Source organism: Scaptodrosophila lebanonensis, unplaced genomic scaffold, assembly GCF_003285725.1.
Source record: "Scaptodrosophila lebanonensis strain 11010-0011.00,11010-0021.00 unplaced genomic scaffold, SlebRS2 tig00001415-arrow-pilon, whole genome shotgun sequence".
NCBI lineage: Eukaryota > Metazoa > Arthropoda > Insecta > Diptera > Drosophilidae > Scaptodrosophila > Scaptodrosophila lebanonensis.
The window spans coordinates 9,820,883-9,843,866 of NW_022060742.1; the positions used below are offsets into that span (position 1 = coordinate 9,820,883).

Below are 22,984 nucleotides of genomic sequence, written 5' to 3' on the forward strand. Positions count from 1 at the left end.
TTCACAATTTGTCACAAGTTGTCTAAGTGAGGACAAAATAAATGTATCTCTTTATTTTTCGTATATATTCGATGAATAAAAAGCAATAAGCCTTTTTACCAAAAAGTCTGCAATGCCAATCTTGGAAAAAATATAAATTGCTAGTACTATTGAGGTGGTTGTGGGGGTTGAGGAGGTTGTGGAGGCGGTTGTGGTGGTTCTTCTGGTGGCGGTTGAGGACCCTCTGGCTGTCCTGGTGGGCCACCTGGAGGAGGTGGTGGGCCCTCTGGTGGTGGTGGAGGAGCAGGTGGTATTTCAACCTCATCTGATGAAGGTTCTATTGTAGAGCCCCTCCGACTTCGCAAACTCATTTGTGAGAACCCGCCTTCGTCTGGGAATTCCTCTTTGAATCGCGTCCACTTGATAAGTGTCTCCGGTGAGCGATAAAGAAATATCAGTTTAGCATAAAGGTCTTCTTCTAGTCGAAACTCCTGCGCTTCGCGCACCAAGTAAATATCATAACATAGTTTTAGAACCCGGTCCACATACGGCAGGTCTTCAAACATAATACGTCTGTGATTGTTGGCTATGAGCGAGCGTATAATGCGAGAAACCAAGAACACAAAGGTCGTGTATAGGCCTATAATGCCAGCTCGCGCCAAGAAATTCATAGTGGCAGGGAATGATTTATCACTAAAAGTGTAGAAAACAATGCCGCCATCGCATTCACTGGAAGGCAGACCCGACAGTACTTTCCTGTAAAATTCATCATCGCAGAAATCGTGCATTTCCCACCACAACTTGCCCTCGTCTTGTTTCTTTTGCAAAATCATCGGACGCAGGAACTTTCCTTAAATACATATAATACAATCCAATAAAATTCTAACATAAGCAATTAAACTGAATACAAGTAATTTAGAATCGCATACGTACCATCAAAGTCTTTAATGAACCTTACGTTCATCCTCAAGTTCGACACTGTGACAAATTTAGGCAATATATCCGGTATTACAACCTTTGCATCGCTGTTATCATTGCTTATTACTTGTATTAACAGATTCCGAACCCATTTATTTGTAGTCAGGCTATATACGGTTTCGTATTGGATTTTATCAGCTCGCTCGCCGCAAGTTATTGTCAACATAACGCGTATCTCCATTTTATGACCTGTCCAAAATTTTTCGGAAGAGCAACAATATATTTAAATTAAATATATAAATATATAGAGGATGCGCCATCTTTTGTGTCGATATGTAAACATTGAATATCTTTGAAAATAAACAACCGATTTTCAAGTATGAGATATTTCTATTTAATTTGGTTCTGTACAATTTCTTGAACTGAGGTTTTCAGCACTGGTCTACTCAAGTCAATCGGTTCACTAATGACAAAGTTATTCAATATTTACATACCGACATAAAAGATGGCGCACCCTGTATATACTTAGTATATATCTTCCCCTTGTCCTTAATAGATGTACAACTGTTTGTGCATCGCACAATCCTTTTCGGGTTTTATGTTTAACGTATAAATCGCATTCTCACCTACTCTCAGCTGAACTGTCTCTCTCATTTTAAAAAGGCTCTCTTTTCAGCCATTTCTGGAATCTCTGACCAGGAATGGCTGTGAGACGGAACATAGCGTGCCGGACTGGCTAATTAATCTTCCCCCATCTGGTCGGAGATGCCATTTTATTTTTTTAAACTGTAATTTTAAAGTTTTTTCTCCTACTTTTAGTTTTAGTTAGTTTTTAATTAATTCTAAGCTTCTTCTCTCTGTTAAGTAACCGAAGGGCGGAGGCGTTTATTAGATACTATTGTAATTGGATTAGATTTCTCCTTAGGCTTTCCTAGTTTATAAGGTTTTTTTTATGATCTGTATACATATAGTTTTCCATTGTCGACCGTCAATTTGTTTTCGACATAAATATAATAAATAAATATATGATAGGTTTACACTACTTACCCCTCTTCAAATCGTCCAATAGGCGTTTTTTATCCGGAGGCAACATATTCCACATCGTTACGGAATTGGCATCAAATTTGACTGCCGTAATATCTCCGGCATCGTAGATCGCTATATGATCGTGTGCGAAACTGTCAACGGAGAATGTGCTCTGTAGCTTTTGGTATTCACTTTCCATAAACGGTTTAATGCCCGAGTAACTTTGGGATACGTAGACCGGTTCGTAGTGTCCCATTTTAACAGTTATATCGGCTTTCTGTGGCAAATTTGGTTTCCCAACCGTACCAACGAGGGCGAAGAGGAAGAGCGGACTCCAAATAAGCATTATCAGTATCAATATTATAGTGCCGCCCAACAAAAGTTTCGTGTATAACGCCTTGGGTATGCCACGTAGAACTGGAAAATCGGTGTCCATTTGCCTGTAGCAGCGCACAATAAAAACCGATTGGAAGATATCTTCCATTTTAATCCACTCCATAAGTGTCAGAGTTGTGTCGGTGCACACCCAATCCAGCATCGTACGCAATATATATAGAAAGGGTATTTCCATAAATCTAGAGAAGGTGATTCCTTAAAACAGTTGATGCTTTACACTAATCGGTTATGTACATACATTTTAAATGCCACTAAATTGAAGAGCGAGTAGCTCTTTGTGAAGACATTGCCCAAAATTCGTTTCGGATAACCGCAACGGATCTGATATGCGGAGAGGAGCATATGCAAGCATTTGATCATGTAGAATATAACATGGGCCGCCGCTCCAAAACTGCGTGCTGTTAGATATGGCACCAAGAAGAACATCCAAAAATGTATCCCAACAACGGTAATATAATGGAAGACGATCTTATGAACCAAAGCCTTGCGCAAATAAATGGCCCGCTCGATTACAATGGTTAGGAACTGAACGATCAGCATGATGAGGAAACTGAAAGGTACCTTATTTTCTTGTATGTACGAATGGATGACACTGGTACTATATCGGTAGCGATACTTAAGGTGTACAATATCGGGAAGTGAGATGCCATATCGGTAAAGAAGTTGGGGAAGATTACTTAATTATAGGCTTACCGCAAACTTTGGAAATCCGAAAAGAAGCACAAAGAAATTGATAAAGTCGCAAAAGAACATTAATGAATAGACATCTGTGGAGAGGCGGGCCTTATGACGCAGTGCGAAAAAGAATTTGTATAGTCCAGATAAGCAGCCTCCCTTGTGTCTGTGGGAAAGTAATATAGGAAAGTAATAAAGGAAGGTGTATAGGTGTATAGATGTTGAACGCACTCTAATTGATACATAGCCCTGCGGTAATACTCTGTCTCTATTTTCCGATAGACATATTTGTTTTCCGCACCAGGCTGTAAGACTTCATCCATGTCGCGTTCAAACACATTAGCACTATCATCTTCCGGATTTTCTTTAAAGTCAACCCCGGCTTCTTGTCTGAGGTGTGGATGAGTTCAGTGAGGGAGGGGTTAGAATCTAAAATGTATATGTATGTATATGTATAATTACATACCGAAGGCGTTTTAGTATTTCAGCAGGTTTGTCCTTTGAATATTTCTGATTGCTAGCTGCGAGTGGAAGATTCTAGTGTAGTTTTATATGCAAGATTTCTAAATGCTCAGTGGAAATTCTGCTGTGAGCTCTTTTGAGCAGGCAGGCACAGCCCGTGAGCAGTTGTGGGTTGGCGGCAGAGGTAGAGCACTCGTTCGTGCCAGGCCCATATGTGTGTTTTGTGAAATTTGTGCGATGCTATGCTTGTGCGATGAAACGGATGTGCCGCCTGCTCACAACTGCTCACGGGCGCTACCCATGGCACAATTTCCACCGAGCATGAGCGAGCGCTGCTCGCATTTTACGAATCCCGTTTATGTGTAATTATTCAGGCTTGTACTTACGATATCGATCGCGTATTGGGCGCTCCGCCGAGAGTCGTTGCACATCCCAGATGCCCTGCTTCTTCAGCATATAGCGATGCCAGAAGAGTACGACTAACAGAATCATATCGTAGAGTGCTTTTCCATGTTTCATAATCAAATCGTGCTGATCATTCGGTATGCCTCGCTTAATCAGATTCATGCCCAGCACAATGAGCATTTTGAGCACAATCATGGCTAGTGCGTAAGTAATAAGTGTTACCCAGAAGAGTTTAATGGGTCGTGGCAGAGTGAGGGCGCCCCAGAAAAGAATGAGCAGCGGCATAGGGAGTGATATAATGGAGGAATTGGCCGCCTGATTGATGAACACAGCCAAATAGCAGATCACCTCGGTGTTGGCAATCACTGAATACCACAAGGCAATCAACATTTTGACGAGATCATTGTGTTCGCGAGTGGTAAAATCATCTCCCTTCGATACCAAACTCATTACAGACTCTCCCCTAGATACGGCGTCACGCGAAGCATTTGTTCTTCTGGTTTTTGAGAGAATAGAAAATATTCAATTCTGAAACGTAATTGAGAAATTCAAATAGTATCTCGCTCACGTGTTTAGGGAAAGATTCAAGAAGGTAAACATAGCTGCGGTATTGGATAGGCCAAGTCTATTCATTGTGCTTATCTCCTGAAGTGCCTTCTTCTCAGCTGATAGGACCTTGTGAACAAACCTGTAATTTCGCGAGAGCCGATTCAAACGTATGGTTAAGAGGACAATTAGCTCTCCCGTTAATTTAACCACCGGATGAGTATCAAAATCCTCGTCCCCCGAATCCGAGCTGGAGTAATATAAGTTGGCAGCGCTCTGAGCGTTCATAAAGTTTTCACCGCTAGCCGTTTGGGTTGGAAATTCGTATTGTTTCGATCGTTGCGCCTACGGATGGGAAATGCAATAAAAGTAGTTTAGCATGCAATTCCTGAATCAAAACTACAAGTATGTACCTTCAATCGTATTTGACGCTCCCTAATTTCTTGTCTCTCTAAAAAGTCGTACTCCTGGTATTCGTCCATATCATCCGCATCGTCTACTTCATCAAACATGTAATAGTCCCCGGTACGCACTACGTGCGGATGCAGCCGCAGGTCCCGGCGTCTCGACAAAAGAGGTCCCACGTCTGTGGCTCTACTCGTTCCATACGATGAGGCAACGCTCACGATATCGTCTGTGTGTACGACTTTCACAACACCCGTATATTGCACATGTGCGGATTCCACGGTTTGGAGAGAAGGCGCCGATTCTGCATATATAGGCGTTCGAGTCCCCGATAAATTGACCTCTGCGATATAGCAAACAAAAAAGATATTATTCTTTATGTACGACTATGCATACAAAAGAGGTGTGCGTGAGTGCGTATTGTATTTGAAGTATTGTACACTTTCTCAAGACTCAAAAAAATGGCAGAAAGCCATGAGGCATACAATCAAATTATTGATAAAATACTTAGTTACGAGTATGTGGAATATCAAGAAAAACTAGAACGGATTTGGCTCATTTTAAATTCACTACATATTTTTAGAAAAAGATTTAGAAAGAGAGATAACGAACTTGCTTAACATCATCTCGATTCTTACAAATATAATATCTAGTAGAGTGTGCTTTGATCAAGCCTTGATCAAAATGTATAAAATTACAAAATAAAATTAATGATAAATTAATTTTTTTTAAATAATATAATATAATAGATCGACTGCTCTAATGTTTCCAAAACTCATTCTTCAAACTTTGAACTAATGTTCAATTCTGTAGTCATTCTTCCGCACAAGGGAGCTAGTTGTGGGTTGTTTTGGACTTCGCCAGGTTATCTAATCTAAATTGTGTATACTACATATATATGGGTCTAATTAATAATTAATTATTTAAATATATCAATATGGATTGCAAATTAATAGTACGAAATCAATCTAAAGAATACATTGATTCTTCATGATTCTTCTGGATTCATTCTTTGTATGTATACTACCAAGTGGGCTGTCCTTTTAAAAATCAAAGTGTATGTTATGTAAGTAGATTTAATTAGTAATACATCATTCAATCCATCAATGTAATAGTAAGATTGTAGTAGTATTAAAAGGTATATAAGACTTCTTATTATCTAAAAAAATTAATATCTAAAATATTTAATTTATGGAATTTGTACTCCAAAAGAATAACTTTGTCTTAGAATGTGCAAATATTTTTACTTTTTTTAAACCTTTGTTTTCTTTAGCTCTAGGTGAAAAAAGAGACTACCAGGTATGCCGTTAAAATCTGCAACTACATACTTGTTACGTCACACTGCTTATTACGTCACAAAAGGTGACTCTACCGTGAATAACACATAAGTGGTGTCATATACTAAAAGCAACGTAGTTGAAAAGTCCTAGTGGGAGCTTCTTTGCGATCTTTTTGTGACGTCACACCCACGGGAAAGGCATACCTGGTAGTTTGTTTCTAGCAGGTTTATGAACTTACTCTTGTAGTTTTTGCGACTGACCGCACGTATGCGTTCCATTTTAGCCTTCAGATTGTGGAGGACATTCTTGTCATGCTCCCGACGATCGTAGATTTGTTTGTAGTGCAGGGAGTCGATGATGGCGGCGCCCCTATTGGTTCCAGAATTTTGTGCCATAATATGGAATTATTGCTAGAGCGAAAACGTACTCACCGTGAGGCCAGTATGCTGTTGGCCTGCGTGTCCATTATGATGTGGCAAAAATAGTACGATCGAAAGAGGCGTAACTGAAAAATGAGGAAAGCAAAAACAATGGCATGCCAGGTCATACCGTTGTTGAAAACCATTCCGTTCGGGCCGTAATGATGCTCCGTGTCCGGTTTCATAGCTGGACGATAGTGCACAACATTCAAAATGTAATTCACGACCTGATTTGTATCCTGCAGATCCATATTTCCAGCCAATATCATAACGCAAATTTTGATGGCTATATTGAAAACATTGAAAACAATTAGGCAGTTCCATCGACAGATAATTGAATGAATGTTTCGCAAGTATGTCTCCGAGCCTTTGAGCAGGAAAACCAAGGCGAAGATCAGATATCCTAGAGAGAGGATATCCATGCTGCAAACGCCGGCTAAGAATACCACCGATAGTGTTATCCAGAAGAAGCTGCAGAAAACGGCCGTTTTAAAAACATCCGCATAATTGCGTACATAGGAGCAGAAATCATGTGTGGGATTATCAAAATAGATGTGCCCCAGCATCGCAGTATTATTAACCACACTCTTGTTGTCCCCACCACCGAAGTTTTGATCATGAAAATGGCGCATTTCCGTCCTAAAGGCCTTCCGCTGACGCGATATAATCATCAGTACTATGAAATCAATAAACATCTTCGATCTGTAAAATGCTTGCATTGAGGTCGTCAACAAACTCCAGTTGGTCAGAATTGTGCTATCTTGGGGCACTTCGTAGGGTGCAACTAAAACGAATCGCCATTTAAGTGGATTGCTATTTTTTAGAGTCTACTTGAGCTTACCTATGCAGAGATTTGGCGGAAAACTTAAAAAATATATATACTGCAATAGTATTGATAGAATGAAGTACAGTTGTAAGATATCCCAGATGCGCGCGCATTGAACGCGACTAATGAAGAGAATCAGAATGAACCATAATAGGTAGGTAACAGCAATCAGGTCCCGTCGATGGGAAATGGTGGCTATGAGTCCGACTAGGGTTATCTCAATGCCAAACTTGAAGAAACCATAGTTGCAGAGATACTTCACGAGGCCCGGAAAGTCACGCTCCGCATCCTGGCGCTCTGTGTCCGGAAAGAGCACCTTTTGATCCCTGTAGTCACGCATATAGGCACGAATGAGATGATCACGCAACTTGACCACAGCATGCAATGATGCCACAACCATATAGATGATATATGGGGAGATGTAGCGCAGCATGTCGATCCACATGGGCTCGGTCTTCTTGAGGCCCACCCACTCGGCAAAGTTGACGGTGTCGTTCTTCTACAAATCCCCACTCTACAATGCCATGCTAGTATGAATGAAAAATGATGTTGTACTTACACAAATGAAATCATAGTGTCTGCGCTCGAGATATTTTATCTGGTAGACCATTTTCATCAGCACTAGGACGGAGATCCAGAATGTGACAATACGAAAGATGAGGCGCCTCAGAAAACTATTCACGGAGACGCTCAGCAATGAGAGTATGACCAGGGGGATATTGAATAAACAGATTTCAGCAATGGCACAATTAAATAACGACAATATCACAGCCTTGATCATGTGCATTTCGAGAAAGCGCCAGGTTATCCTTTTGCCAGGCCTAAACAGTCGCCTAGCCTTGGAGCGTATCTTCCTATAAGTCACTACAAAGAATGTCATCAGTTTCCTGATTGCCGTACTATTTTCCCTTTGATTATCGCTTGTCGGAGCTACATTGAGATGAAAGAGAGATGCATGGCTGACCCGATCAGTAGGCGTTGAGCGCCACATAGCTGCCATAAATGGCTTGTGGAAATAATGGAGCTGGACTACGGTGAAAATCACGGTTAGCGTCGGTATCAACAGACGCAGGAAAAGGTCCTTTGTTTTGTAGCGATTCAATCCAATGTCACTTTGCCTAAACGGAGTTCCCATTCGATTAAAAAAAACAGCTTTTAAATGTCATGTCTACCCACAATTTAATCTTCACACCCAGGTACTTCTCCCAATAGTGATCGAAATGATCAAACTGGTACGTATAGATGACCGTCAGGATGGACATTGCGTAGAAGATAACGAATATCCAGTAGCCGTAGAGGAACCGAATCCACACATGCAGTGATATTTGAAAGATCATGAGAAAGAGTAGGAACAGCGACATGTAGCAGATTCGAAATCCGTTCATATATTGTTCAAATATCGCGCATAGAAATATCAAAAAGATCAGCATCCACATCCAAATGCGTGTAATAAAATTTCGGATGCTTTCGAAGACAAATATGAAAAAGCGTTGGGCTCGAGATTTTTCGAAAATCGTGTGCTCGGACTGCGCATGCTGGGAGCCGAAGATCTGACTAAGTATAGTATTATGTCTGTTGTCCTCGGCCTTCTCCTTGAAGTATTGCCGCGACGTTATCCAAAATGTTAGAAGGAAAAGCGTCTTTACGCTCAACGCCAAAAAGGGCGGGTTTCCCGAACTTTGGGAATGCACAAAGCCAATTTGTTCCATATTAAGGCCACTAGTCTGTTTTGTTACAATAAAAGAAACCAAATGTTATAATAACTAAAATGTTTAAGACGGCTTACAAAAAATTGAATGGGAAGCTCGGCCTGTTTAAAGTTCATTCCATAGATATACTGGGAGATCACCAGGAATTCAGCATAGACAACAATAAAGAAACTAGAGCGCATCATTGATCGGCGCTGGTTTGGAATCATCCACAAAATGTTGGCCCAAATGAGCAGCACAAATGTCAGCCAGCTGTGGAAAACTATGGACCAGATCTGTGAAAGAGTATTCATAAGTAACATCACTTTGATAGCAGAACAGCTAGAACTATTCAATTCAATTCAATTTAAACTATTCCTTTCTATTCAATTCCATGCAATTTTATTTAATTCTATTCAATTCCATTCAATTCTATTCAATTATTTTCAATTCTATTCAATTCTCTTCAATTCTATTCAATTCTATTCAATTCTATTCAATTATATTCAATTCTATTCAATTCTATTCAGTTCTATTCAACTATATTTAATTTTTCTGAAGTTTATTCAATTCTATTCAATTCTTTTCAACTCGATTTAGTTCCACTACTCAAGTTTATTCAATTCTAGTCTGTTCAACTATATTCAATTCTACTGAAGTCTTTTCAATTCAATTCTATTCAATCATATTCAATTCTGCGTAAGTCTATTCAATTCCATTCAATTCAACTATATTTAATTCTACTGAAGTCAATTCAATTCTATTTATTTCAATTCCATTGAATTCTATTCATTTTTATTCAATTCTATTCGGCCCTATTCAATTCTATTCAATTCAATATATTTATTTATATTTATTCCACTCTACTGAAGTCCCTTGTTGTTCGATTTCAACTTATTATTCGATTAAATGCTATTTAGTACCACTACTCCAGTTTATTCAATTCTAGTCTGTTGAACTATATTCAATTCTACTGAAGTCTATTCAATTAAATTCAACTATATTCAATTGTAATGAGTGTTTTCAATTCCATTCAATTCTATTCAACTATATTCACTTCTACTGAAGTCTATTCAATTCAATTCAACTATATGCAATTCTATTGAAGTGTTTTCAATTCCATTCAATTATATTAAACTATATTCAATTCTACTGAAGTCTATTAAATTTTATTCATTTCATTTCAATTCCATTCAATTCTTTTCAACTATATTCAATTCTTTTCAGCTATATTCGACTCAATCCTATTCTATATACTATATTTATTTCAATCTACTGACGTATATTGAAATGCATTTTTTTGTTCGATTTCAACTTATTATTCGATTTAATGCTATTTAGTTCTACTATTTAAGTATTATCGGTTGTCATCCCATTTCTATTATGTCTATATTCTGATGCCTTCTTTATTTTCTCTATATTCTAATTTTTATCTATGCTACTTGTATGTTGTTAACGTTGTATTCTACTTAATTCTACATTTATATCTATTTTAATTTTCACTTACCATCATCATGATATTCATTAGAACATAACTATGCTTATATATGAATGCCGTAATATCGAAGACCATATAAAATAGTTGTTCCAACATCGATGGCGATTCGATGGTAGTTGCTGACCCGTGCTGTTCATCGGGAGTGGGTGTTTTTTCCACTTCGGATTTCATGGTGACACGTAGAGCCGTAAAAGTGAGTTGGTAGCGAGCTCGATGAATGAGACTGAGGGTAGTCACGAAATAGGCCAACATCTTGGCAGCAGGGCTTAGGTAGGAATCCAAATCTAGCTTGGGATTGAATATCATTCGTAAGCCTTGATCTGTACATTTTGACAGCATTAATGTCTCCATGCCCACAATTCTGTGGAATGTGCGGCTAATGAGTCTCAAGAGCCAGTAGGATTCCCCAAACTACTCACCGCATCAGCAGCTTGTCGCAGGTCATGTATGAATGGACGGCCGGCAGCTGATAGACTATCATGCAGAAGTTATCTATTGTCAGAACAAAGACCATGCAGAGCAGAGGATAGTGCACTCCGCTTTTGGGGAGAACTGTCAGAGGTGGGGCCTTGAGGAAAAAGCTAGGCATACACACCGGCTGAGGGGCTTGTAGAGGGCCCAGTAAGTGCCCGAGACAATGAACATGAGGAAGTAAAGGCTACCCAGTAGGGAGGGTCTTAGGGTGGCAGCAAAGTAGAGCACCGTTAAGGAGAAAATGGGAGCTGTAAAAAGTGCAGGTTAATGGATAATGGAGTTGCGAAAACTATTACTCACATGTTTTCAGGACAGAACGGATATAGACTATGATCAGCAGACGATTCACTTCAGAATGCTTTAGACTGCCAGTCGGATCGCTCACCAGTTTCTCTGGCATCTCTCTCTCCCTCTCCAGCGCCTTCTCTCGTCTCTTTAAATATATTTTCGCCACGATAAGCACCGACAAAGACATTATAAAAACAAAAAGATCGGGCAGCAACCATTGCAGCATTTCAACAGGACTAGAAATAAGAAATTGCCAGTTTTTCAAACATATCGAATACCATTGGACGTACCGCCATTTCTCAAAGGACGAAAAGCCAATGTTGTGAAGGATAAACGGAAGCTTCTTCTCATCGCAATCGTCATGCGTATATTTTTTAAGCATTTTAAACTTTCTCGCCAAATTTATAAGCAAATGTCCAACATTGAAGAGAGCACTGAACACGCACAAAACCAAAAGATAGAGGTGCATCATTTTCCCTTGCGTTCGACTCTTAGTTTGCAGCAGCCAGGGAGATATGCAAAACATAAGATAATAGAAAAACGATAGGCCCCGCATGCGTATGACTGTGACTGGAGGAAGCTGATCAGACACCAACATTGGGCCTAATTCGTTTAAATACTTACCAACAATCAGCGTAAATGGCAGCAGAATGCGCATCAGGCCCAATAATACGAATTCGACCATTTTAAGTAAGTGTTTTATGTCATAGTTTTTACTCAAAAAGTATTCAATGTTTTGATATTATTTTCATGGAATGATATTTGTTTCAAACAATCTCAAATTTTTACCATATATTATATTATTATATAAAATAATGAGGGTCTAAGAAGTTAACAAGGTATCTGACGGACGATCCTTTTTCACTGTACGTCTGCACGTCTGAACATCGAGATCTTTTGAACCATGGGACCTAACAAAGGCAATCTTGGCATGTGGACTTGTCCTATCCATTTGTAGAGCAAGTGTATTAAAAATTATAATACATTATTAATATAGCTGCCATATGACAGATCGGTGAAAAATCACTTGAGCAGAATAAATTGTTTGTTTAAATGCCGTTCTTTTATCTGAGGTTCCTTTTTTAAATAATTAAGACTAAACACCTAGTTGAAGTTGTATTTGTATTTAACTATAAGTTTAATTCAAACTATAAATATAACAGTATCATTTAAAAAAAAAATGTTTAATTATTTCATTTAATTTTTAATTTTTCAGCATTTTATTCGTTGTTTCTAATACGCCTCCCGCCATATGTAGAAAATCCATTTCAAGCAGCGCATGAACCTCGGTTTTGGAATGCTGATGCTTTATTAGATGTACTTAATAATTATCTATATTTCATTATTTATTATGATTTATATTGTATGTATAACTAAAAATTAAACACTTAACTACAACAAATAAATTATACTAAAAGCCTTAACAGTAGTCAGAAAGCAGTGTTGCATTTTTTCCTCAATCTTATACTCTTTTGAGCACTGCTTGACTGATCATATATTTCTACTGCTTAGTTGAAATACTGTAACATACTTTTGGGCGGTCGCTTTGCTGCTTTAACAAGTATTTTGCTAATAATTGTGTAACAATCAAGTTATTAAAAACAATATAACCCCTAGTATTAGCCAACATTTAAGCCTTTAGCGTGCGCGGCGTCTTATACCGCAGTCCGTGTTCCATATATGTGAACGGAGGGTTCGGTTGCGTCACACAGAAATAAAGGCCGCGCGCATTCTTCGGATAGACCAGACCAATGTTTAGTGTGTTTTCGAAACTGCAATCGCTCTGGCGGAACTTGGCCCAGCTGGTGCATTTGGTGGCCGGAATCATGACACCCTCGATCAGTGCCTCCATGAACAGAATGAAGGGATACATGTGGCTGCAGATTTTGGTCTCGCAGCCCGGCTGTAGTTTGCGTCGTGGAAAATAACCAATGCCATTGGGATAAATGTCCACGTGTCCGAGGGGAACGCGCACCCCGAACTGATCACCCTCGCCGTGCAAGACGACGACACGTGCGGCCACCTCCTGGCGCACCAGAATGTCCGTTGTGCGACACATGGTGGCGGGATCGATGGCAATAAGTTGGCCCACTTGCTCCTTCTCCTTGCTGCCCTTGGCGAACAGTTCGGCGCCCAATGCCGCTATATTGGCGCCCACCGAATGGCCCGCCACAGTAATATCCTGCGGCGCAATGCCAGCATCGGTCAATGCGCCGAGCACCTTATAAATGAAATAACCCTGCACAGATATGTGATGGCGCACGGCATAATAGAGTTGGGCAACATTCTTGGCAAAGTCCACGATAATCACATTCAGATCCCGTCGCGACGACTGCAGGAGCGCCAAATGCTCCTGAACGCTAAAGTAGCTGTCGACGGTGTGGAATGCGCTCACATAGAGCAGGGTCTTGCGTTCCGGAGAGATGTCGTAGTCGCGCAATTGGGAAATGGCCTTAATGGGCAGCTCGACACTCTGATTGGTGATGGTCATGACATGGAGGCGGGCATCGCTGGGACTGATGCCCGGAAAGAGCGCCATAACGCCCTCATCGACGGGGGCATCGCCTGAGCAAGATTAAAATGTAATAACATCGATGAACTGCAAAATAGGGGACTTACAAAAAGCTCGCCAGCCACGATTCAACTGCTCGGTCAACATCTCAATATTATTGCGTTGTATGCGATCAATGCTGTTGTTGTTGTTTCTGCTAGTTAGCCGCACATCTTGGTTGCGCTGCGAATCGGAGCCGGAGCTGATGTGAGCACGCCCGATTGAAAGAAGACACCAAGCCAAGAACAGCCGACACGTTGTTGTTCTGCGCATTTCCATGGTCGATCGCTCGCTGCTGCCAACTGAGCGCTCACCCGGCCCCTTTTATAGCCAAGCGCGAAGCTGGCTCGAAGCGAGCCAAACAAACGCTTATCGGCTCAATAGACGATTGCCGGCCAAAGCTTATCTGGCGCTCGAGCTCCGGCGAGTTGCCAACAAGAGCACGTCTGAGCATTGGGGAGCCGACTCTGGGTGTAAGCTCGTCTAGCTGTTGTCTACGGTTCCGCTTGCGATCTATGGCTCGCCCTCACTATCGCCCTCAATTTTGCTCCACTCGAGCTGCTAGATAAGCACTTTGTTCGCAGCACGTTTCGTGTCTGTGGACCAGATCGTGGCCAATCATCTCTGGCCGCAATTAATCTTGGATTCTTCGATTATAGTATTTCTGCTCGCAACAATAAAACGCTTGCTGTTTAATTAGCCGAGTTCGTTTTTTAATTTCATTGAGAGCGACGGTTCTCATCGCTCCGGAGTAACGCGTAGTATTTTATTCATTTCAGAATGGGGTTTTCGATCGTGCAAATAGATAACTAGGTGCTTAACAACTTTACTTCTAGAGGCTACACATATTTGAAGATTTAACTAAATCGTACTTTATATATCATGAGTGTGTGTTTGCTGTAAATTTGACTATCGCTGCGACTTAGTAGTCGGCGTTTTATTTGCAAAATTACGCTAATGAGGTAGCGGCGGTTAATTTCCTGCTCCAAGACAGCACCCAAGGGGGCGTCTAGAGAGTTGTCTTACAATTAAGATATATTAGATTAAAGAAATCATACGTCCATTATTAGAGGGTATATATGGACAGCTACCAATTGCTGTCGAACACAAAATATATCTACCAACTGATAAAATAATAATTTAAATTGAAAATTGAAGAAACTTTAATTTTTGATAATTCAATGGAGACATTCAGCAGCGAACTTTCAACAGAAATCTGAGATTGTTTGCTGATTGCTTAGCAAAATAATCTGGACTTTTCAAATCGAAAGCGGCAAATAATTTGCACACAAATGAACAAATTGAAAAATTATTAAAAGGTCTTATATCTTTAAAGAAAACTTATTGATTTTGATTGAAGTAGTAGTATTGATGGATTTTGTCCACCTCTAATCAAATTAAATTTCTATACGCGTTCACTTTTCAAATCGAAAGGCATGTGCAGACCGGCAAATAATTTGCACACGAATTAATGAATTGAAAAACTACTAAAGGCCTTCATTCTTTTAAGAAATCTTATTGATTTTGATTGAAGTAGTAGTATTGATGGATCTTGTCAACCTCTAATCAAATTAATTTTCTATACGCGTTCACTTTTCAAATCGAAAGCCATGTGCAGACCGGCAAATAGTTTGCACACAAATTAACGAATTGAAAAACTACTAAAGGCCTTTATTCTTTTAAGAAATCGCATTGATTTTGATTGAAGGAGCATTAATTTTTGATACTTACATACTTATAAAGCTAGTATAAAATTGATGTGCAAATTATTTGTCCGTTGGACCACGGCTATATAAACTTTATAAGCTGAATTCAAAAAAGAAATTCGTTTTGCAACAAAATAAAAGAGCATGTTATTAAAATTAAACTTAAAGGATTTATTCATTAGGAACGAAAATTAGACTTGTAATCAATGAAATAATAAATAATATTGAGAAAACACTAAACACAAACATTGGTAGTCAGAAATACTTTCACTGGACTTCACACCCTTCATATCGATTGACTAATGTTAGTTTGCTGGATTTGGTCTAGAATTTGAGACCAGCCTGTACTTCGGCCATAATGTTGGCCGACTTCTGCAGCTGCTCGACCTCGGTGGCTGTGAGAATCTGCTTGACAATGGAGGTAACGCCGTTGGCGTTCAAAATGCAGGGCAGCGACAAAAACACGTCCTTATCGATGCCGTGTTCGCCCTGTAAGCAAAAAAAAGAACATATTCATTATAACTCCAATATTTATGCTCTGAGCTGCTTTGTAAGACTTACCAGAACGGATGTGGAAACGGCGGCCACGCTGCTGGAGTTGCGCAAGATGGAGGCGGCCAGGGATGCTGTGCTGAGGCCAATGGCCCAGGAGGTGTAGCCCTTTAGCTTGATGACCTCGTAGGCGGAATCAACGACCTGCTTGTGCAGTTCGTTCCACTTCTCTGGATCCTCGCCGGTGCCCAAAGTGGGATTCAGCTCACGCAAGCGTACGCCGGCAATGTTGACACCAGACCACACGGGCACGGAGCTGTCGCCGTGCTCGCCAATGATCCAGCCGTGGCAGGAGGTGGGCGCCACACCCAGACGCTGCGACATCAGGAAGCGGAAGCGGGACGAATCCAAGTTGGTGCCGCTGCCGATGACACGGTTCTTGGGCAGACCCGACAACTTCCAGGCCACATAGGTCATAATATCGACAGGATTGGAGACCATCATCAAAATGGTATCGGGACTGTATTCCACGAGCTTGGGAATTATGTTCTTCAGAATGTCGGTGTTGCGCTGCACCAGAGAGAGGCGGGACTCGCCCTCCTTCTGGCGCACACCCGCCGTCACAATGCACAGACGCGAGTTGGCCGAAATTGCGAAATCAGTGCTGGCCGTAATTTGGGGATTCTTCAGGAAATTGGAGCCATGCTGCAGATCCATCAGCTCGCCCTGCAACTTATCGGCGCACACATCGATCAGGCAGACCTCTTTGGAGACTCCCTGGGCGAGAATGCTGAAGGCGCTGGCCATGCCCACCTGGCCGATGCCCACAACGGTGACCTTATGGCCCGAGCTGGGCAACACTTCAGCGACCGGGGCCAAGAGCGATTCCTTAATGGCGGCCATTTTAAAGCTGCAAACGAAATGGAAAAAGATAGAAAGTTAAAAAATTGCACAAACAGTTTGCGAAAATTGTGATGAATGTGCGCTTGGATTTTCCTTAAAAAGTTGTTGGCATTGCTAAGTCACACAATTAATTTCATTAAAGTTAATAAGTTAATCATCTAAAGCTAACGTTTTGGTATAATTTAAATGATTGGGCGTTTTAATATAATTATTGGACACCTGCTTCATCATTTGTTTTAAAGAGGAAAGCCACTATTCGCATTCGATTAAGTTTGAGTTTATTTTGTTTATTTCGTGACACATTTGGAATCATTCTTTGGTTCTGGAAGAGCGGCATTTCTAGTTGTTAGATAATAAGTATAAGATAAGTTATATTTGGAATCATTTTTTGTTACTTAAAGAATAATACTTCTTAAATTCATTGATTAAGCAAATACTTTCAGACTGTGGACCTATGTATATATGTCCATGATGAAGGGTGTTTATTGTGCAAATTTGGTTCAAAGTTTGAATTATAATATAAGTTTTATACAGAATTTGTTGCCATTTATATTTTTGTGGCAAAGCCAGTCAGTTTCAAACTAAAGAGCTCCGATAAAAGGCGCTCATTAGCTGTTGTCTGATATTACTTATCTCTTATATATAACTAGTACTAAGTACAACATCGTTCGTGTTGTATGTACATATATCCTATTTCTAAGCAAGGCTTTTGAAAGTTTCATATTTTTCGAGTTGAAACCTGAGATTTTTTGAGGGAGGAAACCTCTTGCAGATTGGCTTCTTTATAATTTTGATAAGTTTAATATAAAAGGCATAAAAAAGTTCACAGTAAAGTGTAAATAATTTTGTTTAGAATAGTTGCTGAACCGATAATTTGAAGGCTTAGACTTTTGGGAATTAAAACGTTGCAGAAAAACTGCAATGATATGTTATCGCATCTGTTAAGGCGACGGTTTAACTGTAAGGCCACTGGAATGGGGCGACTGCAAATGTTAAAAATACAACTATTAGATGGAGACTGTAAATGTTAAAAATACAACTGTTAGGCCTTTGAAATGTATGCTGTTAATGTTAAATAACAGCACATGGATAACAGCTGCGATCATTATTGCGCTGCGTTTGTTTAATTTTATTATCAATTGTTTATTTTATAACCGGCATGTTTGTGAACTTAGTCCCGCTCTTGAAGAAAAATGCCGTTTTATTTATTTACTGTTTTTCAGGAGATATTTACCAAGTTGGTTGTCTATTAAACAGTGTTTTATGTACAAATGTTAATTTAATTGAAGAACTTCAGTTTGACTTGTGGAGCTTTGTGGCTTGTTCTAAGTATATCCTTGATTGCTAATCATTTTAGCTGCTAAATGAAATAACTACTCAGTTATCTGCGACCTAGGAATTAAATTTTGTGGTGAATAAATTGTGGGAAATGGCTACGAAGGTCAAGCTATTTAGCTATTTAGTTAATTGCGGTTGTTTGGTGAAGTAAGATGAAAGGTTGTTAAGAGCTTAAACGCTGCGCCTCTCCTATATTGTGCAAATTTGGAAAGAGAAACAGCGCATAGTTCATTTATTTAATAATAATAACAGATTTTGTTTCTGAATGTATGTACACGTATTTAAAGCGTCTACCCTGATGCCAAATTCAATTTGCAGCTGTTCCTATCACGTGCCCCAACACCACACACACACACTCATATTAATTATCCAGAACCACGCGTAGCGTGAAATGCTGGCCGCCAAAAAAAATTAGAGAAGAAAACACTCACGAACTGCCGCACACTAGCGTTGTTTAACCTTCACGAAGGTCGTTTTAATGGAGAATAAAAAAAATGCCGACAGCGCCACACGCAGCCAGCCAGTCAGTCACAATATTGCCAAAAAAAAAAGAAATATAATTAACTAAAATTTGTTTTTTCGCTTTTTTTTTGTTACTTTTCTACAAGTAGTATGTTTAGTTTGCTCATGAAAGCAATGAAATGCGACAGCAAGGTGGGGCATGCGACACAAGCTGTGGCAGCATTTAATTCAATTGAATCCAATCTAATTCCATCAAAGAGATCGAATTAACGCTCGGATATAGATAGGGAGTTTTATATAAGTGTTATAAGTCGCGATAATCGTTTAATCATGTTGAACACCCATCGTTTGTTTTATGATTTGTAAATTGTTATAATTTCCTTCCTATATCTTATCAACGATTTCTATGGGGCTTATTCTATTAATTCCCATATTGACTTTTCGATGAATCGTTCCATTGTCGTACACAGCTGTTTGTTTATTGTAAAAGCCAATAATTGGCAACCGCCTGTCAGAGTGTGTGGGTGTTTCCATCTGTGTATTTGTATCTTTGTATCTTTGTGTATGATATCTACCAAAAAATGACGTAGCAGCACGCGAAATCACGCACGCGGTGTCGGATCAGAGATCGGGCGTATTGCCAAACTTTATTAAATGTTGGCAGTCGGCTAATATTTGCATTACTTATTTATGCAATGTTTCAGATTAGATTCAGAGCGTACTCGTACGCAAATGCTTGACCTCCATTTTGATGAAGAAAAACCCCCCGCTGTGCTAACAGTACGGATTGCAGACACGTTTTTTAATGGGAATTGTGCAAAAAAAAGTTCCACTGAACTCAGACAATACTTATTGTTGTGCTTGAGATGGTTTTGGCGAGCAGTACTTACTAGAACGTGCCAGTAAAGAAATTAGCAGCAATCATCAAAAATATGTATTATATATTCTACATATTTAGGTGGAACAGCTAAAGAATACAATTGGTATGTGATATGGAGAGCTAAGAAGTTATGAAATAGATAAATTATTTCTTTTTGACAAAGTGAACATATTTGAAATTTAAGCCCATTAAAGTAATCCTCATAGAATCCTACATACAATTCCTTAATAATTGTATATGAAAAATAATTCTCATGTAAACTTTCTAAACAAATACTAAAGTATTTGAACAACGAACATTTTTACCCATATCCATACCATTTGTAAACTATAAATAAAGAGACATATGTACCTGAAACTAATCTTAAAAGATATGAAAAATAATAGCAGCAAAGCTTTTTGATCTATCTATATTCCAAACCTATTAACTGGCCTATTTCTGAATGCCTATTGCAAGTTTATAACATTTAAGAACTATCAGATTAAGGTATATTCTTCACTTTATTTCAATTGATCTTATTCGTATTGATTAGAGTAGCTATTCCAAATTTTCAAAGTAGGTCGATATTTGGGAATTCAATTAAGTACGTTTGTATACAGAACGTTTTTCTAGCACTTATGAGAAATGGAATTTAGTAAAATCGCTTATTTTGTAAATGAGAAATTCTACCTATTCCTCCAAATCCACGCGAAATTCCGCTATACTTCTTAGTTAGGGACATTTTTGGATCCTCTACAAGTCTTCATTGATAGTGAACTAAAATAGGTGGGGGACTCTACAAGTCTTAAGGTCGACAAATTTTATTTTATACTTTAATGCCTATAAAATAAACTCTCAAGAAATCTCAGAAAGGTTTTACACGAGACAACTAACTGCTTAGATGACAGAAAAACAGACACCCCGATATTGACTTTTGTATGTGCTGTGTATGTGACATTTGCTGCCACAAAACAAATATGCCCTTAGCTTTGGCTACAGCGTATGTATAAAGGGGAAAACTTTCCTTTACATAAATCAACATCATGACGCCATTTAATGACTCAGTTACATGCATGTTTTACTCTACAAACCAGTCATTATAGTTTTGGGGAGCACTTGTTGCAATGGCCAGCAACTTTCTACCAAAACTGGCAGCCAGCTCCATACGAAATGACCTTCTTTCAAAGTCAAATGTAGGCAGTCCATGGTCGTGTGGGGGGGAGAAAAAAAAACAGCTGTTGCCGCACTGCGCATGCCCGCAATGAAAATGAAAGTAAATTGCTGGCTTGTGGCCCACTGCCGCCCACAAGAGGTCATTCCCAGAACCAGACCCAGACCCACACCAACACCCACACCCACATCCCACCCTCTCTGCCCATTGTTGAGCAGGAAGTGCACATTGTCTACGTGCTTGTGCAAGGCCAAGGGCGAGGTTTTTCCGCAGTTGAAAGCTTAAAGTTGAATGCACTTTGGTGCACAGCTGATGGCAGTTGCAGCCACTCATCGCGTGCAGTCGTGACACATCGAATGCCGTTTTAACATATTCTGGAGAGTTGCAAAATAACTGTAATTTCATTTGCATGTGTTGCTTTTACTCATTCTTTCACTGACACCAATTGCGCTTAAAAATACTTTCGCTTTACACTTTGTGCAGATGTATTTATTGCTTACGTTTTGTTTTATATTTCTGCTTTCTTTAGAATTCACTTGTGAAATTAAATGCGTTTGAGGCTGTTGAGGTCGTCGACGTTCCGTTCAGTCTGCGTGCTGCTTGCGAACTGTTTGGATTTTTTATACTGGATTTTATAAACGCGACGCTGAGGCTGACGCAGAGGCTGGCGCTGCTTGCTAGTTTTCTGCTCTCTTCTCTCACTCTGCTGGCGTCGCTGCCCCTAGGCAGCTGTTTGAGGCCGTCGCTCCGACAGCTGCAGGATGAATGACGAAATAATTGCGGTGTTGTTGTGAAAGTGTGCTGTGTGCGTTGGGTGAGTAAGCCGCTTGCTCTCTGGCTCCGCTCTCCAGAGTTTGTAGGCTCCAGACTGTCAATTGTGTGTAGTTGTTGGCCAAGTTAGTCAAGGTGACCTTTGGCAAGCGTTCGTTGCGTTTTGTTTGGGCATTTATTTTTAGCAACGCCTCCTCTGCTGCGCTCGTTTTGTCGGAGTTGTGCGAGGAAGTTTGTTCTGAGATTCCAATGTATCTGTTTGCTACAGTTTTGTTCCCATACATACATACATATCTATGTATCTATACATATCTATCTTTGTATGTATGTATGTAGATGTGCATCTGACAGCCGCTGTGCACCAATTTTGGGCGCACGTGCCTTTCCACACTCACTCACACACATATGGTTCGGCGTGAGAGGTGTAGAGGATTCCCTACTCTACGAAATAAATTTTCTGAAACAGCTGCAAAAAGTAATAAATATTACATACGAGTGTGAGGCAGATTGCTCATTACTTACTACACGTGACCGCATTTCTATATTCCGCAGAAATGTGTGAAAAAACCCGCAATAAGTTAAACTTCTCTACCTAGCATTATTAAATAATTATAATTATCCGTTTAATATTTTTTCATATCCTTAAATCCAATATTCCAACAGATTTATATAAATGATAAATGTTAAATTGTAATTAAGACTGAACAACTGTTTAAGTTGTATTTGTATTTAACTATAAATTAATTTAAGTTATAAATATAACAGTATATTTAAAAAATAAATAAAAATATACTTGTATATATCCGAAGGTACACTTGTACAGAAATCTTCTTCCATTCATCTGACCATTCGTCATTGAGAACTTTTATCATAACAGGTAGGAAAAATTGGCATGTAGACTTAGCTCATCATTTTGCAGACCAAGTTTATAAAGTATTTAACATTCCTCTAGTATTTTATATAGCTGTTATAGGGACGATAATTGCAGAAATCACTTTAGTCAAAAAACATTATTTTTATTACAAAATCTGAGCGTCATTCAGTCATTTATAATGTCTTAACATAAACTTAAGTTTTAGCGAAATCAGTCAAATACAGAAAAACAATGACAAAATAAAACTATAATTTATTATCATTATTTTTCTTAATCACTGACGAAAGAGTTCGCATCACTCCTGAAACACTGATAATCTGAAATATCTTGGCGGATAAATGCTTATGTAATTTAACTTGATAGTTGATCAAGGATTGCCAAACAATTATTCAATAATTAGATAATTAAGAAAACCTATACAATTTTTGTAGGTAATTCTTAGCAATATTTTAATCTTATTTTTTAGTCATTGATTACAAAAATAGAATCGCCCCTAAATCGTGAAGAGTCTATACAATTTCGTAGCTGAAAACGACTAATCTAATTTGTATTTAATTATCTTTCTTTGTGAA

At 39.2% G+C, this 22,984-nt stretch overlaps 3 protein-coding genes across 4 annotated transcripts; all 3 read right to left on the minus strand.

Moving 5' to 3' along the window:
- Positions 1-23: 23 nt before the first annotated feature.
- LOC115632603 (piezo-type mechanosensitive ion channel component) lies at positions 24-11,988 on the minus strand. 2 transcript variants are annotated; one of them, XM_030529828.1, is made up of 22 exons: positions 11,910-11,988; positions 11,576-11,855; positions 11,298-11,521; positions 11,119-11,245; positions 10,943-11,062; positions 10,533-10,884; positions 9,124-9,321; positions 8,514-9,061; positions 7,897-8,455; positions 7,353-7,836; positions 6,524-7,295; positions 6,331-6,461; positions 4,821-5,155; positions 4,430-4,752; positions 3,843-4,357; positions 3,461-3,515; positions 3,226-3,384; positions 3,013-3,160; positions 2,558-2,934; positions 1,945-2,498; positions 913-1,146; positions 24-829 (listed from the first exon to the last, which is right to left on the minus strand). In XM_030529828.1, the coding sequence occupies exons 1-22, from the start codon at positions 11,968-11,970 to the stop codon at positions 147-149; spliced, it is 7,239 nt and encodes a 2,412-aa protein (XP_030385688.1). In that variant the 5' UTR covers positions 11,971-11,988; the 3' UTR covers positions 24-146. The 2 variants fall into 2 exon arrangements, with proteins under 2 accessions (XP_030385688.1, XP_030385687.1); XM_030529827.1 differs by lacking the exons at positions 10,943-11,062; positions 11,119-11,245; positions 11,298-11,521; positions 11,576-11,855; positions 11,910-11,988 and having other exon boundaries at positions 692-861; positions 10,533-10,873.
- A 678-nt stretch (positions 11,989-12,666) lies between these two features.
- On the minus strand, positions 12,667-14,115 carry LOC115632781 (phospholipase A1 member A). Its single transcript, XM_030530031.1, has 2 exons — positions 13,905-14,115; positions 12,667-13,850 (listed from the first exon to the last, which is right to left on the minus strand). The coding sequence occupies exons 1-2, from the start codon at positions 14,113-14,115 to the stop codon at positions 12,916-12,918; spliced, it is 1,146 nt and encodes a 381-aa protein (XP_030385891.1). The 3' UTR covers positions 12,667-12,915.
- A 1,577-nt stretch (positions 14,116-15,692) lies between these two features.
- LOC115632566 (L-lactate dehydrogenase) lies at positions 15,693-21,360 on the minus strand. Its single transcript, XM_030529784.1, has 3 exons — positions 21,268-21,360; positions 16,104-16,944; positions 15,693-16,031 (listed from the first exon to the last, which is right to left on the minus strand). The coding sequence occupies exons 2-3, from the start codon at positions 16,935-16,937 to the stop codon at positions 15,867-15,869; spliced, it is 999 nt and encodes a 332-aa protein (XP_030385644.1). The 5' UTR covers positions 16,938-16,944; positions 21,268-21,360; the 3' UTR covers positions 15,693-15,866.
- Between the last annotated feature and the right edge of the window lie 1,624 nt (positions 21,361-22,984).